The 15372-nt window shown below is 43.8% G+C and overlaps 1 protein-coding gene across 2 annotated transcripts in view; it reads right to left on the bottom strand.

Annotated features, from left to right (window-relative positions):
* The window catches only part of AFF1 (AF4/FMR2 family member 1), a 68288-nt gene extending 53041 nt beyond the window's left edge, over positions 1–15247 (bottom strand). The window contains exon 1 of one of the 2 annotated variants that reach the window (XM_042049565.1): positions 15055–15247. In XM_042049565.1, the coding sequence (XP_041905499.1) occupies positions 15055–15071 (17 nt within the window). In that variant the 5' untranslated portion in view covers positions 15072–15247. The remainder of the gene's footprint in view (positions 1–15054) is intronic. The other variant, XM_042049566.1, reaches the window with a different exon arrangement.
* Between the last annotated feature and the right edge of the window lie 125 nt (positions 15248–15372).

Here is a 15372-nt window from a genome sequence, read left to right as displayed (position 1 = left end):
GCAGAATGTAAAAATGAAATCAGTTTTCTATTTCTTTAAAATATGCTCCAAAACAATGTCCTTTACTGGCAAACCATGAGAGATTAGGCAAAAAGGCTGTTGCAAACTAGTACTATTTGAAAGAGAGCTAAATAATTAAGGGATCAAGAAAAAGTATTTTTTCCTTTAATATTAATTTCCCAGACCTATTTTAATTCATTTTTTCACACAATTAAAACGTTTTGATTCACACACATATTTTCAGTTTACTGATTATAGGGAATTATAGAAAATTAAACCATGCTTCTTAGACCTACCCATGTCCAAACATGTTATTCCTGATGTAACACAGAAGTACTCAGTCAAGCAAAGCCCAACAGTCCCCTCCAACCCAGTTACAGTTTCCCCAGGATCCTCATAAAAGTCATAAGCCTTTGAAAGACTTCTCAGTTAAAAGGCCTTAAGATAAAAAGCAAGTTGCAGCAACATAAAAAAAGAAAAATAATAATCCAGGTGATATCAGCTGTTAAATTTCAGAAAACTAATGTTTAATTTTCCATGTGAAATAATTTTGCATGTAAAATCAAAGGTTCAAGGCTTACAATCTATTTTACTACCTTAGTTCTTTGAGAGGATACTGAAATGCTTACTGCATGTGCAGGAAGTCAAATGCAGTACATTTTCTATTTTAGGACTACATTAAAATTATTCAAGTGGACATGCCTTTTGTTCATTGATTTTACAGAATTTCCTAAATGCCACTAAAAAAACCCCAACATTATTGTTCTCCACTACAGCAAAAAATAATTTCAACAAGATACACAGTTAGTAGAAGAAAACCAGAAATGTTTAGTGAGCAGCTGCTTCATGGGTGTGCATTTCTCACACAACTCTCCTCACATAGCTACCATCCCTGCACATCTGGCCAAGTGAATATATCACTGGCTTTCCCCAGGAGCCTGCTCTCAGTTGACCTTGTCCATGCTGTGCCAAGTAGCTCCTGTTCCATCAGTCACTCTGCCATGAGGTCCACAGGTGCCTTAACATACGCGTATTGCCACACTCACTTCACACACAGCTCAGCTTAGCTTAGTTCCCTTCAGCCATCCCCAAACCCCTGTTTTCTAAAGACCTGACTTCAGCCAGCTTGTTGTAAATGCTGTCAGACAGCTTGCAAGGGCTGGCAGTGAGACTGCTGCAGAGCCCAAGAGCCTTTCACCTCAGATTTCCTGCACAGTCCGAAGGGTCCTCCTTTCTTCCCTCTGTGACCATCCCAGCTGAGGGCCAGCACAGACTCCTGGAGCTGACAGCTCAATGCAGCTCAAAGCCCAGCGTGTAAAAGAATGTAACATCAGCCTGAGAATTTGCTCCTTTCCGACTGCAAACCTGAAGCTGTTCAAAGAATTAACTCCACATCAAATGCTATCAGTGGTTTAATTTGCTGTGAGGCATATCAAAAGCAAAACCTGCAAATATGAGCATTTGAAACTGTCTCAGAAATATGGATATATGCAACTCTGCCTCCTGAATTTTTAATTCCCTGCAACTTTATTAAACACAAGAGCAACTTTATAACATTTCTTGTGAAACATTCTCAGTGTAAATCCTTCCCAAACAATTGAGTAAATCAAATCTAACATGCTATGAACAGGATAGTACTGTAACTAAATTGAGATTAAGAAAAATTAAAAAATACTAAAGAGATAAGTTCTTTCATACTTTCATAGGAATTAGCAGCAAACACATAATGCATGAAAGAAAGGTTTCCTATCCTTTTGAGTTTTTCACTTACATAACAGCATGTACCAAGTAACAGGTTGGACAAGTCTTATCTGCATAGCAAGGACTACGTAGAAGCATAACGAGATTAGCAATGTTTGTTGAAAAGATCTATTTATATGCTGAAAAGCCTATTTGAAAATCTTTCCTGCAGTCTCTGCCAGACTATAATTATTTCAGAAGTATTTCCTAATTTTTTTCATCTATACACAGAAGGACCTGCTAACTTTCCTATGGTTTGTATTTGTTTTTCAATTTTATTAAGAGGTGCACATGCTCTGTAGCCGAGTACCTCTCTGTGCTGGAGTTTCAAACTGCAATCGAATCATCAGCCTGAACAAAGCATCTCATTGTCATTCGAAAGAACTTGGCAAGTGTTCAATCTAAGCAAGAGCAATAATCCATGACAGGGTGCATTAGGCAGGTACTGATGCATGCCTAATGCACACTGCAAAGCATATACCCCTCCAAAATACACTCTGAAGTATCTTATCTTTCCTTTTTCCTGCTTTTTAAGAATATTTACATAAGCTGTTACTTTTAGCAACCAACTACAAAAAGGAATCCCTTTAAAGAATAATAATAAAACGGATGCAAATACTTTTCCCCTTCAATTCTGTACACACTTATTTGACATATTTCTGATTTTCAAATTTAAAAACAAAACAAGCAAAACAAAACACATTTTCACCACATCATCTGCACCTCTACTTAAAAAGCACCTATTTTCCCCTGGTATTGGAAGCAGACTGAGAAACAGCCAAGTGCTCAGCTCCAGCATCATTAGCCACACTTGCGTGCAGGCAGTGGGAACATCACCCTCTGGCTCGGACCAAAAGCAACAGCCAGCTCCAGTTCCCACGGGACAGCAGCATGGCTTTGGCAGTGCCGAGGCCACTGCAAACACTGGAAATCTCTGACCTGCCTGGTGCAAGCCTGGTGCTGGGTCTGCATCTGTGCACCCCAGGGAGAGTCCAGCAGGCACCAAGCACGTCCCAGAAGTGCAAAGAAAGGTCTGAGCAACGAAGGGGCTTCTGCAGGCAGGTGAAGTCAGGCAGCCTTGCCTAAGGCAGCACCGGGAATCCAGGCACTAAATCATGAGAAAGGGAAGTGCTGGTGGGAATCAGTAAGGCTGCTTACCTCGCCTCCCTGAGCAGCATGTGCTCCTGGGGAACATGTTCCCTGCTAATCATGCCCTGGTCTGGAGAACACACAGCTGTACACCAAATCAACAGCCAGCTCAATACCAAGATAATAGTCGTTCACCTGCTGCTGTCTAACCTAGGTGAGATATCTGAAGGATGGACACAGTTTCTCTAAAGACTAATGTACCATGAAAAGCTTGCAGCAATACTAAAAAGTGATAACGTCAATGTGCCTCTGAGCACATCTCCTTGGCTGCCTAAAAACATGGAGTATTTTTTGTGAACCACGTAACACAGCAAACCCCATTATTTTTACAGGGAGGCAGAGGAACAAAGCATTTTCTAGCTGAAACGGCAAACTACTACACACCAGGAGCTATCTGCCAATAATTGGGCAATGTGCTGATTAATACCTTTTTCTGGGTTGCCTAAGGACACTGCATGCATGAGTATCTGGCCACTATTAATTAATCACTCTTTGTGCTTTTATCCTGGTAGAATTTACATGTTGCACACACAGTGAATACCCTGAATGAGGCAATTTCTACCTCCAAAAGCACTTACTATTGTCAGTCTATTTGCCCTGCTTAGCCCGATGCTCAGATTGGCAATAAATCATCATTCTTAGCAGCTTAAGTGTTTAGTGTCTTTCATTCAATATCCTTTCCTCCTCCCTGTTCCCCCTGGAAGTACAGTAATCATGTGCTGAATAGTCATTTGCAGCACTGCAATTAAGAGATTATTCCATTAGGCTTTGTATTTCTATCCAGTTTTATGTTTCCATTAAAAGCACTTTGTTAAACAATCGAGCAAACAACTTAATGCAACAGCAGGAGCCACATGAGCTGATGCCTGTCAGGCAGAGCCCTGGTGAAGCAGCCCAGGATGGTCAGGCAGTGCTCATGGGTCCACAGGGAAACCCTCCTTTTAGGCAGGATCCCAAAGCCAGAGAGAGGATGGGCAGCAGGACTGCAGATGGGCCAGCGTGGAGTAAGCAAGAGGGGGAGTGGCTGCCTGCCAAGAGGTTGGGTGAAACTGGGGAAGAGTCACTGGCCAGACAGTCGTGAGTGGGTGCATTCCTCTGTAAACATAGCATCATTTCTTGTGCCTCTAAGAGCAGAGCAAAAAATGTCAAGGAAGTTCTACTTCCATAAAAACTGATCACCTCTTCAAGGAGCAAAACCTGGCAGCCAAAGGAAGGCACGTCTACCCAGAAAATGACAGTGGTGATTTCACGCCAAGATGGTGGCCAAGGCTGGAAATCCCATTGAAGTGCTGCAGAAATACATGTGAGGGGTTTCACCAGGCATATCCAGCATTCTGTCCACTCAGTGGTGACTCACGGCACCTTCCAGTGAATACATCGCCTTCTCTGATAATGCCCTTCCAAGCCTCTGCCCTTATGAATATTTTCAGCGCAACAGCCAACAAGTTCCTGTCCTCAGCAGCATGGTGGCAACAGACTTGGAAGGAGAATGAATCAGCACTGCCTCTCCCCGGGGTTCCTCATCCCTGCCCTCCCACGCACGTTCCCAACAATACTCACTCCTTGCCCTCAGGATGAGGCAGGAGGCGTGCGCTTTGCTTACCAAGGGACAGAGCAGATGCCCTGCAGTAACCACTGCACCAAGCTCCTGGAGAAGGTTTTACATTCTTACATGCAGGCTGCTGGACTCCTTTCCCCCTGACTGTCTGCCTAGAGCTACATCCAGTGCCAAGCACAGAAAGCCTCTTGAACAACCTGCATCCAAGCAGACAGCTTCCTGCATCATCACAGGGATGCGCTCACTCAGGATTGCTTCATCTCTCTATATTCTTTCGCTGGCCCCGAGATTCATTAATGAAACACCCACAAACAGAATGAATAACACCTCCAGCAGCAGCTAACGCCTCACATAACCCAGGTACATCCAGCCAAGTCAACTGTAGAAAGCTAGGTATTTTCAAGAAAAGGCAAGTTGATCATAGTAATTTGGAACTGCAGGATTACATCCTCAGCACACACTTTCTAACACATTCTGTAACTTTTCCATCTTGCCTGTGGTTACTAAACACGGGCTGCAAAATAATAAAATTCTGCAAAGCAAGCTTGCCATAAGTATTTCTGGAAGCCAGTTGAAAAAAGAGAGTAAGGAAAGAGTCTCACTATGCATTTTTCTATCCCTCTTTAAACTTCCCTTTCATTAATCCTCAGAACAGCTCTTAGAATCCTTCCCAACTAGCAAATTGTGCCTTAACTCCCCATTTTTTCACTTAACAGCCCTGCTTCGAAATGTGGTGCTTGTAGTAATGCACACAACAGAGAAAGAACACAGGAAATTGTAAGGTTAATATCCCTCCCTTTTCTACATCTCTTTTTCTGTCATTCCTCAGTTTCAAGCTGTGAACCAGGAATCCATTTTGAGCACTTGCTTATACATATGCAAAACCCATTCTCTGTGTAAAAGCTCCAGGTCAAGAATTCTTTTTGAGCACAAGCTTAAGCGAAGATCTTTACCAGGAACAACTTTTTGAAGTGGACTTGAAAAACTTAAAGCCAAAGGAAACTAGAAAACCAGATACTGGTGTAAATTCCTCTTGTCACTAAAGTACAACATTGCCTTATACAAGTCTCTCAAAAGATATGGAAGGGGTAGATCAGCTGGAACCCAACGTACAAGCTGAAGGCTACGATTTGGTCCCAAATGAGGACGGCACAGAAACACCCAGAGGAACCAATAAAATTTGGAGCAGCAGCTGTAACAACACCTTATGTGTTCACCCTGCTGAGCCCTGTCACGCAAGTTCTCACCACTGCCTCAGCTTTCAGCACACCCTTGGCCAGCTGAACTCACACAAACCATTTCAATCCTCCTCTGGTTTCCTGCTTTCCATTGAGACTTTGCAGGATCCTAGATCTGTATCTAGTCAGTGCCTGCACCTCCCTTGCACTTCCATCTTATTTGCACTCACCCACTCGAAACAGAAGAGGAAGGGGTGAAAGAATAGTTCAAGGACCTTCTAAGAAAATTGCACGGCATAATTAAAGACCTTTTAAATGCATCTTATTAACCTCAGCAACTGCTACTGGTTGTTCAGACCTCCCCCTCTCTAGGGGAAAGGAAGAAATATTGAACAAGCAAAACCAAATCATTATTCACTTGGCAGATTACTGTACACAGTCTTTCAAGCTGTTACATTCAAGTAAACACAGCTTATATCAATATCATCTGTACTTTTCCATCATTAGGCTGCGAGGGAGGAGGATGGCTCATTTTCAAGGAAGCAATTTTTATAAAAGGAAACCATTAACTTGATATTTAATCGATGCACAAAGGAACAGGGAAGCAAAGAAGAAATTGCCCAGAAGATGGGGTTGGGACACAGAAAGAAGAGAGTTTTCGTCACAATACCTTCTTTTATACAGCATTTCTATCAGACTTTTTCAAGGGGATGGGGGGAATATTTTCAAACATGAGTTTGATGTTTGCTCCTGCTATAGTTGAAAATAGGACCTTTTCTCCTATTTTCTACTGTTTGACTAGCACAAAGGACTGCCAAATCAGACAGTTACAGGAATAAGAACTCTTAAGGGAGCTGAGTGGAAACAGTACTGAACACAGGACCTGTGACTAAAACACCATGAGCTCCATATGTGTCTCTTTATAACTAAGTACAGCACGGATACCAAAGTCAGTTCTAGGTAAGAACTGAAACCACTGTATTTGGCTAGTGTCCAGCCTAAAGGACAGAACGTCAACTAAATGTTCATTATATTTAAAAATTAACCCAGACTGCATCTGACTTTATAAGCATTACAGGAGAGGGGGTTGTGTGTGTGTGTGTATGGTTTTCTTTTTCTTGATTTGGGGTGTTTAGTTGGGGTTTTTTAGTATGCACAGCTTCTCAGTTTTCACAATAAATTCTCTCACAAGCTGTTCAAATAGCAAAACAATATCAACACACACCAATACAGTTCCCAAACCAGATCCCAAGAAGGTTTTGGTTGCAATTCCCAGATTACGCAATAATTACAAACTGCTTTCGTTTATTCAAGAATCACAGAAAGGAGGTTCTGGCTGTGAAACACAACACTACACTACATCAGCTGTCTATATTTTAAGAGGAAGAAACAGCAGTAGGTTGCCTGCACATAAATTGTCTGTCCCTCCAAACATGCAGGAAAAAGGGATGTGTAATGAGAGAAACCTATTTACTGCCAGTCAGTTCATCCAGTTTACTTAACTGATGTGGAAAGAAAACACCCTTTCCAAATCATTAGGAACCAGACTGATCCACATGTTTAAGTAATGGAAGAACCAGCTTGGTAGCCAAGTTTTAATGTTATCAATTTCTACAGACTGACAGTTTCATCCATCTGTTTTAATCCACTATGGTCCTACTCATGCAGAGCTGCACTGTCTGGTCACCACAGCACCAAGCAACAGCACTACTCATCAGTGACATGCTAAAGCAGGTACAGAAACTCCACCTTGGAGCTGGGTCACTTGGAACCAAAACCAAGGCTGAAGTCATCCCATTTACCGACTAAGAGTTTGGAACTGGTTTGGAAGGGGAAGGGAACAACAGCAAAAAGTTAAAGGCATCTTCAGAGTGAAATTCTAGACTGAAGCTGTGCATGTTTTTTCTTCTCCCATCCTAGGCTAAACTCTTCATTTTTATTACAAATAAATAGAGAACTGCAAGGGAAAGCTTTGTGCCATTTAATTCACTAAATGACCTAGTCTTTTTTCATATGTGAAACAGTGAGTTACTGAATTTTCCCAAGTCAGTCAATTTAGGAAGTTATTTTGGTCTATTGTTCTTAATTCCTCATTGTACAAGTCAACTGCTTTTCCTGCAGGACGCAATGGTAAAAGTACCCCATGTCTCCAAATAATACATCTCATTATTATGGTGTTTCTATAAGCAGATTAGTCCTTCTCAAAGAACAGCACATGATTTTACCTATTTTTCTGTCTCTCTCCAGTCTGGGTGGTTACACAGAATTTTCTTAAACTCCAGGCCAGTAGTTTTTTTACCCCTGTAGCACATTAGACAGAACCAGGCATTCCCTTTACAGAGGACCACAAACCTAGCTAAGCAAAGAGAGCCTATTACTAGTTTGCTGAAGCCAGTCCATGTAAAATGGATATGGGTTTGCAAACAGATAAAGATCACCTACAGTGTTCCAAAACCTCGGCAAAGTGATCACATTCCCTTTAAATATTAAGGCAACTCATTCATCTTGCTTCCAGAATGCAAGCTACAGAGCATCATGCATTAAATCAGAAACCCAAAGTCAAAGCAATGACTGATTAAGAGTTAACTGCTGGATAAAGCTGACCACTCTGTTACAAGGGGGCTGAAGGGTCTCAGCAAAGAAGGGAGACACAGTGGTCCAGAAGAGCTCTTTGGCTAACACAGCTTATACCCACCATCCCATAGCCATCCTCCCTGAAGCCATAGGCCAGAAAAAGCATTCTTCACCAGTATCATGGAGTTCACACTTGGGCCAACACAGTTATCTCACCTCTGCAGTGTATTTGTTGCCTTTTAGCTATGCCAGCACTTTTCACAGTAAAAAAGGCCTGCAGTGACAGACAGACACGACAGCTTCCAGGTAGTGGCAGCTCTAAGGGAGTCTTTCAAAAATCCAAGCAAAGCACCCTGCTCTGCTGCACAGAGGGATAGACCAGGCTCTCTTTCTGTTAGCACATGTTATTTTAGCAAAGCTATGAAGAAATAGGTCTCTAGACTGACAGCCTGTTCTCAGCAGAGCCACAGGCTTACTGACATCAGGAAAACAACTCTTCCTAGAACAGCTTGTTCTGCCGAGGGCTGTGGGGACAGGGAAGAGAGAAGCATGTCACCAAAGCACTTCTAAACTGCCAGTATATTCCCTGCCTTCAGATTAGGATGACTTTTCCAAAATAGCCTACAGCAGGGGAGAGGACTATTGAGAAATAGCTGCATACCAGTTATGAGGGAGAGCTTCTGAGCTGTGCTTGCAAAGATGAATTATCTCAGTAATATTTTTTAAGCAAAACCTTACAAACTGCAGAAGAACAAAAAAACCAAAAGCAATTTCTTATCACGCCTCCAGTTCTCCAAATATGTCAATATCCCTTTACTGCTTCACATTTCCATAATTCCTTTCAATTTCAGATGCCAGCAGATATCTATATTTCCACCTGCAGTGCCCACAGCTCAGCTCAGGGAGGAGGTACATGCACCCAAGCTCTCTCACATACCTCACATGCACACACCACCGGCTAAACATCACTGTGCTGAGAAGGAGCTGATCATACACCGCTGAATACATCACTTGCTGCTTGCAGCTTACACACTATATGGCATTCTAAAAAGCAAAGATGTACGGAAATAAAAATACTACCATATGCTCAAGAGTTTCCTCTTTTGTTTCTTCTTACTTATGTTTTGGTTGGGCTACTTCTTACTTATGTTTTCCTTGAACTGGTGATAGAGGTGTTTTTGTTATTCTTTGATGAGTTTTTGTGGTTGGTTTTTGTTGCTCTTTTTTTTTATTTACAAGTACAAAAATGAAACCTACAGTTCTTGCAGTTCTGAAAATGAGTTTTGCTGTTGCCTCTGAGGTTAAACATTAACAATTTGCTTGTTGAACTTTCTCTAAAAATTACAGCAGGGACATTATTTTCTCTTAACCTGATGATAACATTGCAAAAACAACAGTAAAGGAAAACTTTAGGTTGCTAGTACAATAAACACTCAGAACAACTGAAAATGACAATTCTACAAACAACATCTAAGCCTAAACTAATCCAGAAGATAAACATCTTCACGAAGCATATCGCATTTGTGATGAAGGTTGCGTAATCAAGTGTGCCTAGATACCTCAGCCTGACAATTCTGAAGCACTAACAGGAGCAGAGCAACTTCTCAAATGCATGTTTTGTGCCCACACACCTCCTCTTTCTCCCCATTTGCCACCTCTCCCTTCCCATACAAGAATAAGGCAGCAAAAGAAATGCACTTTTAAAAAGCCAAGCAGTTCAATAAGGTGATCAACAACTTCTGCACCTCAGAAGCAAAAGAGAGCTGGGGGCTGGCTGTGTGCAGAGCCATCTTCCCTCTGGGCTGCAAGAATTCTGCCTCTCACCACTTTCCACAGCTGCTTGATTCTGATCTAGAATTCAGCTTCTCTTCCCTGAATTGTCTATGAATAGGCAACTGTGGAAAAGCTTCTGGTAGCACATGCAGCACCTCTTGTCTGTTCCCCACAAAAGCATTCTTCTGGAGAGGCAGCTCTATCTTAATCCACTTACGGTAACACCTCGTTCGGGAGTGATAATTGCCCCAGCCAGTCCTACACCGTCTTCTCTTTTTTATCATGAGCACAGATCAACTGCAGCAGCCAATATTGCAAAACATAAAATAGGCAGTACATTTTCCACTATAACATACCACAGGGAAAAAAAAAAAAAATCTCCAGGCTGTGTTCAAGACTGAACAGGAAAAGTACTTTCTCTTTTTTTTGAGGCTCATGCATCTCTACAGTAACTCTTGTCATGCCAGGTAAGCAAACCAGCCTCTGCACTCCCAACCACCCAGCACCAAACCCAGGCCCTAGGATGATACCCTGCGCTCTGTGGAGAACTCTTCCTCACTTCACTGCCCTCCACCTCATGGAAAACAATGCCATTGTAGCATTCCCACATACTTTAAGGAGACACCTTTCCTATTATATTTTAAAGGTATTTAAAAGCGTCATGCATCGTTCACTATGGCTACTCTCAGAAGAAAAGTGCTGAGGAGAATTTATGCAGCTCATTAAAATCTTCTTTCCTGCTATTCGTGCTGTGTCTTGCAGTTGTACTAGCAAATGATTTTCTCATAAAAAGCTGTGAGAAGAGGCCTCTCTTTATAACACAGATTCAGACACAGGAAAATTACATGACCTAAGGAAACATTCCCTTGTATACCAGCTCAAGTATGCCATGACAATTGTACTTCAAAGTTTTCAATGGCCTACTCTAAATTGGAATATCCACTGCCAAAAAAAACCTAAACCAACCTGAAAAATCCACTTCCCTGTGAGCATCTCTTTCTTCTGTGTGGGAACGTTTCAGCTGCAGGTCTGCCAGAGCAACTCCAGGCTCAGAAAGTCCAAGCAATAAGGAACTGCAAACGGAAAATCCCCAGCAGCCTACAAAACATGCCATAGATCATCTAGACATGTAGTTCAGGAGAGAACAGAGTGGTATTTCTAGGCAGGGCTAGTGGCAATGTACAAGCAAAACCAACAGGGTTTCATGGGATGTTTTAGCTTTCAATAGACAAGTAAACTCCAACAAGATATTGTTTCAGCCCTTTTTGACCTCCATCAGCTTTCTGGAACCCAGCATCACCAATACTGGCATTTGCCTGCACCAACAGGACCCATGAAAAAAAAAGTTACGAAAAGTGTCTTTACATCTGGCCTGGAAAACTGTGAAATGACATAGAATGAACTAAAGCTCATTCAACATAGCTTCTCAGGAAAAAGCCTCAGTGTTACTCCCTTCAGAATTTACTGTGTTTTTAAAACAGATAAGGCCACATTTTATTTCTTCACAGCATCATTTTTTTCTACCAAAATGAGCAGCACAGCCTCCTCCCAAGACTCTTCTGGGTTTAGCTGGTACAACTTGGCTTTAGGGGGTGAAAACAGAGGGTTTCCCAGACTGCTGTCCATCATTACCCTTCCCTGCAGGGCTGACTCAGGAGGAAGAGCAAGGTTAGCCCAGCAGGGATGACAGCACAACACTCAGGTTTCATGTTGCTCTGACTGTGTACTGCATTCACCTGTGTACAAAGATTAGGAAATTGCATTCGTTCTGGACACCAGAAATGATGCTAACCATGACTACACTGAAAGGCAAGTTATATATATGACAACTGGAAATTCTTAGCGTCCGAAACAAAGCATTTTGTTTATCCTCCTACTGTAAATAAGTGTAACTGACAGGGTCTACAGACAATTTAAAATGACTTCAAGCAACCTGAGAAAAGCAGCCTGCATCTTAAAAAAAGCCGGCAGATATTCATCTAAAGATCTTCAGCTTGCAATTGCTGCAGCGTAACAGATATTTTAATGAAGAAAGAAGCAGAAAAGAGATGAGCTCTGCCAGTCTGTCCCACACTCCTCCCAAGGGTCCTGCCGTATTCCCAGAGCAGCTGAACGGCACATGATGAACATCACACCACACTCGACAAGAAAGTAAACTCGTCCTCATTCAGATCAGTTCTGCTTCTGCTCACACGTTCCTGAATACACCATAAAAACCTGACACAAGCCCTGTTGCCTGGGGACACCACAGGCATCAGATCATCCGTGCATTCCAGAAGCGAGCGCATAGAAAGCTACAGCTGCAAACCTACAGCTCAGCGACCAACTTAGAAAACCCACACAACCTTACATTATACACAAAACAACGCTAACTGGAGGATAATTTCTCCACCTAATAGCTCCAGATGTAAGATACTTACAGCAGCTAATGGGAAAAGCTGATCATTCTCAAACAGCTGACATTCAAGCCATGCCCAACTCACCCTGTAACCATTTCTTAAGATGACGATTTTAAAGAATGCTGTGGCATCCATTAGCACATCAATTCTTCAGCTATCACTATTACAGTCTTTAAAATGCTAAGGAGCAGCAACAGGCATGTTTTATCACCTTGTTTTCCTTACCCTTCCACCCTTCAAAATAGTGAAACCCAAATGCTAGGTGAGCACTGAGGATCACAGCACTGAAGCTGAAGAAAGGATGCTGGATTTTCTTGTTTCCAAACAAGCATCCTCCCGTATGTCACATCACTTTCACTAGCTGTAGCAAACAGCATGTGAGAAATAGAAAACGTGAGCAGATGGAGGAGTGCCTGAAGGCCTTGTACAGAGGGATACACACACCACTGCCGTGCTCAGTATCACACCACCTCATCAGTAATTTACTGAGCTTGCAAAAATTGCCTGTATTTTCTGCAAAGCACAAATGAACACAGAAAGCTCACACGTTTCTTTTGTCAGCTACCTTGCAGAGTAAACCCTCTGACATGTTTCAGCAAATGAATTCTGGAGACATATGGCTTCTCAGTCTCATGCAGTAGAGTTCTAATTAATTATTATGAATATTAATTCATCCTTTACTGTTGAATAAAAGCTTCTACACACCCACAAAGCACAAATTTTTTGAAATGAGATGGATACCCCTGCAGATCTGTGCCACTGAAACAGAAATACCACAAGCATCAGGCTTTCTGGCAAATGCAACCTCTCTCCTACAGACTCATTTCTGCTACTCATATGCACTCCCACACTCTTTAAATGTCTTAAAACAAGCAATAATCAGAGATCTTAACACTGATTTTCAGGCATACAGAGTAACCTCTGTACTTGCTGTGCTGAAATGTTCTGACGCAGTTTTATAGCTTGAGCACCTCATAGCATCCTGACAAAGCAAAAGCCAACACACAGGATGGAGAAGGAGGAAGAGTACAGAACGGCACGTGCACATCTTGTCCCCATGTCTGTCTCAAATAGCAGGTGTGGGGCACGGTCCTTGCACCTGCCCTGCAAAATTCAGCCCCCCAGACCCAGGCCTTGGACCATTCTCCTCCCTTCAGTCTGAGCCACTCAGCGTGTAACACTCGGCTCTCTGCGCCATTCACCTTAGGGGTCAGGGATGTGGCTCACTGGCCCCAGTGCCAACTCTGGCCTGTCTCGGCCAGCTGGCTGGAGTTGGGGACCCGGCTCCCACGTGCCCTCCTGCCACCCAGCAGAATGGCTGTGCGACCTCTGAGACATCAGGCATGTCCCTGGCCCTGGAGCCAAGCCAAGCTCCAGGGCCAGCCAGCATCCCTCGGATTTATGCTGCATCCAGCATGTGGTTCTATTACAGCAACGCTGATAATGCAGGCCAGTAAATCATGAAAACGGATCATACAAAGGAAAAAAAGATGCTAAACTCTCAATCTTCACCTTTTTTGTTAAGTACTCTTTATGTCAAACACTCCCAGTCTACCCACATTCGAGAGAGTAGGCCGTGGAAGCTGGAGAAGAGCTCAGCTGTTAACCAAGCAATCAATCTTCCCCTGCTTCTTCCCCAAACCTCAGGGCTCTGTCCTTCTCCAGTTGTAATTTAAAGCCAGCTCTTGGCTTCAAACCTGCAGAAAAGCACCACTGTGAAAATGCACCGTGAGTGCCAAACTTATGTGTAGGATACACCACCATTTTTAATTCTTTTTTTTTTTTTCCCCCCCCCCCTGCCTGCAGGAAAGGGGAGCAGGGTGGCTTTTTGGTGTGGGACTAAGAGCAAAAAGGAATTTCTCTCTTTGGCATTTTTGAAATGCCCATTAAGGCATGGTAAACGCTAAAAGGCATTTAACAGGTACCTTAAATAGCACTGCTCCATCAAGTACTACTGCATAAGAAAAGCTGCCTCCCCCATGCTGAGTGTGAAATTTACTTTAGACAGGACACTCCCCCACTCCCCCGAGAGCTGGCAAAATGCAGCTTCTTTAAAACCGCAGCTGCGAAGTATTTAACCAAGATCGGTGTTTCAACTTGAATTTTGCTCCCTGACAGCAACCAAGTAACTCTTTTCGGTACTCTTCTCTGTTGTAACAATTTTCTATCCTCCCATCTATCCAGCAGACACAACCGGCTCCCACTGCGCCCAGCCAGCTCTGCAACCCGGCCGAACAGAAACCATTCCCCACCTTTTAAAACACTGCTGTAAGCGCTGACAGAAACCTGCTCACGCCGGGCTGGTTACAGGCGAACAGAAACAAACAAATGCGAGACAAGTATGGAGGGGAGAAGAGAATCAGTTTCAAAGAGCTTTTAAACAGACAGGTCCACGGGGGAGAAGCAAATCAGTTTCACAGAGCTTTTAACTTTTCGGACTGGGAGAGATTTGACGGGGAGCAATTAAGACTTTGTTTTTCCTGCTGGAAGAAAGTTTACGGTGGGGAGAGGGAGCGGGCACTTCGGTGAACAAAACACACGGACAAAACCTACCCGGGGCTCGGGGTAAAACCCCACAGCCAAGTGAGCCTGAGCCGGAGCCAGGGCATCACAAACAGCGCCGGGCTGCGAGCAGCCCTCAGCGAGATGCACCGGGCGCGACCAAAGTTATTTAATGCCGTACCTCGACTGGGCAGCCATCGCGGGGTTATCCTGCCAAGCGTCCTCTATCCATGAGCTCCGTCCGCAGCTGTCCAGGCTCTACCCCGCTGCGAAAGCCTGCCGTCCCATGTGCCGGCCGCCTCCCCGCCGCTGCCGCCGCGCCGCGGCTCCCCCCGCCTGGGCGGCCAGCGCACGGCTGGAGCTCGCTCATTTTGATCGACATCCGGGCGCCCGGCCCTCCCCCGGCCGCTGGCAGGGAGGGGGGCCCGCCCGGCCCCGCGGGACTGCCCCGGTCCGGCCCGCAGCCGGCGGGGCTGGGCGCCGCCGTCCGGCGGGGCCG

This window comes from Corvus kubaryi, unplaced genomic scaffold (assembly GCF_017639235.1).
Source record: "Corvus kubaryi isolate FWS band 111438036 unplaced genomic scaffold, C.kubaryi_AGA036_p1.0 71, whole genome shotgun sequence".
NCBI classification, from domain to species: Eukaryota; Metazoa; Chordata; class Aves; order Passeriformes; family Corvidae; genus Corvus; species Corvus kubaryi.
Note: the sequence above shows the minus strand (reverse complement) of the source record. Positions and strands in the feature narration are given on the sequence as shown.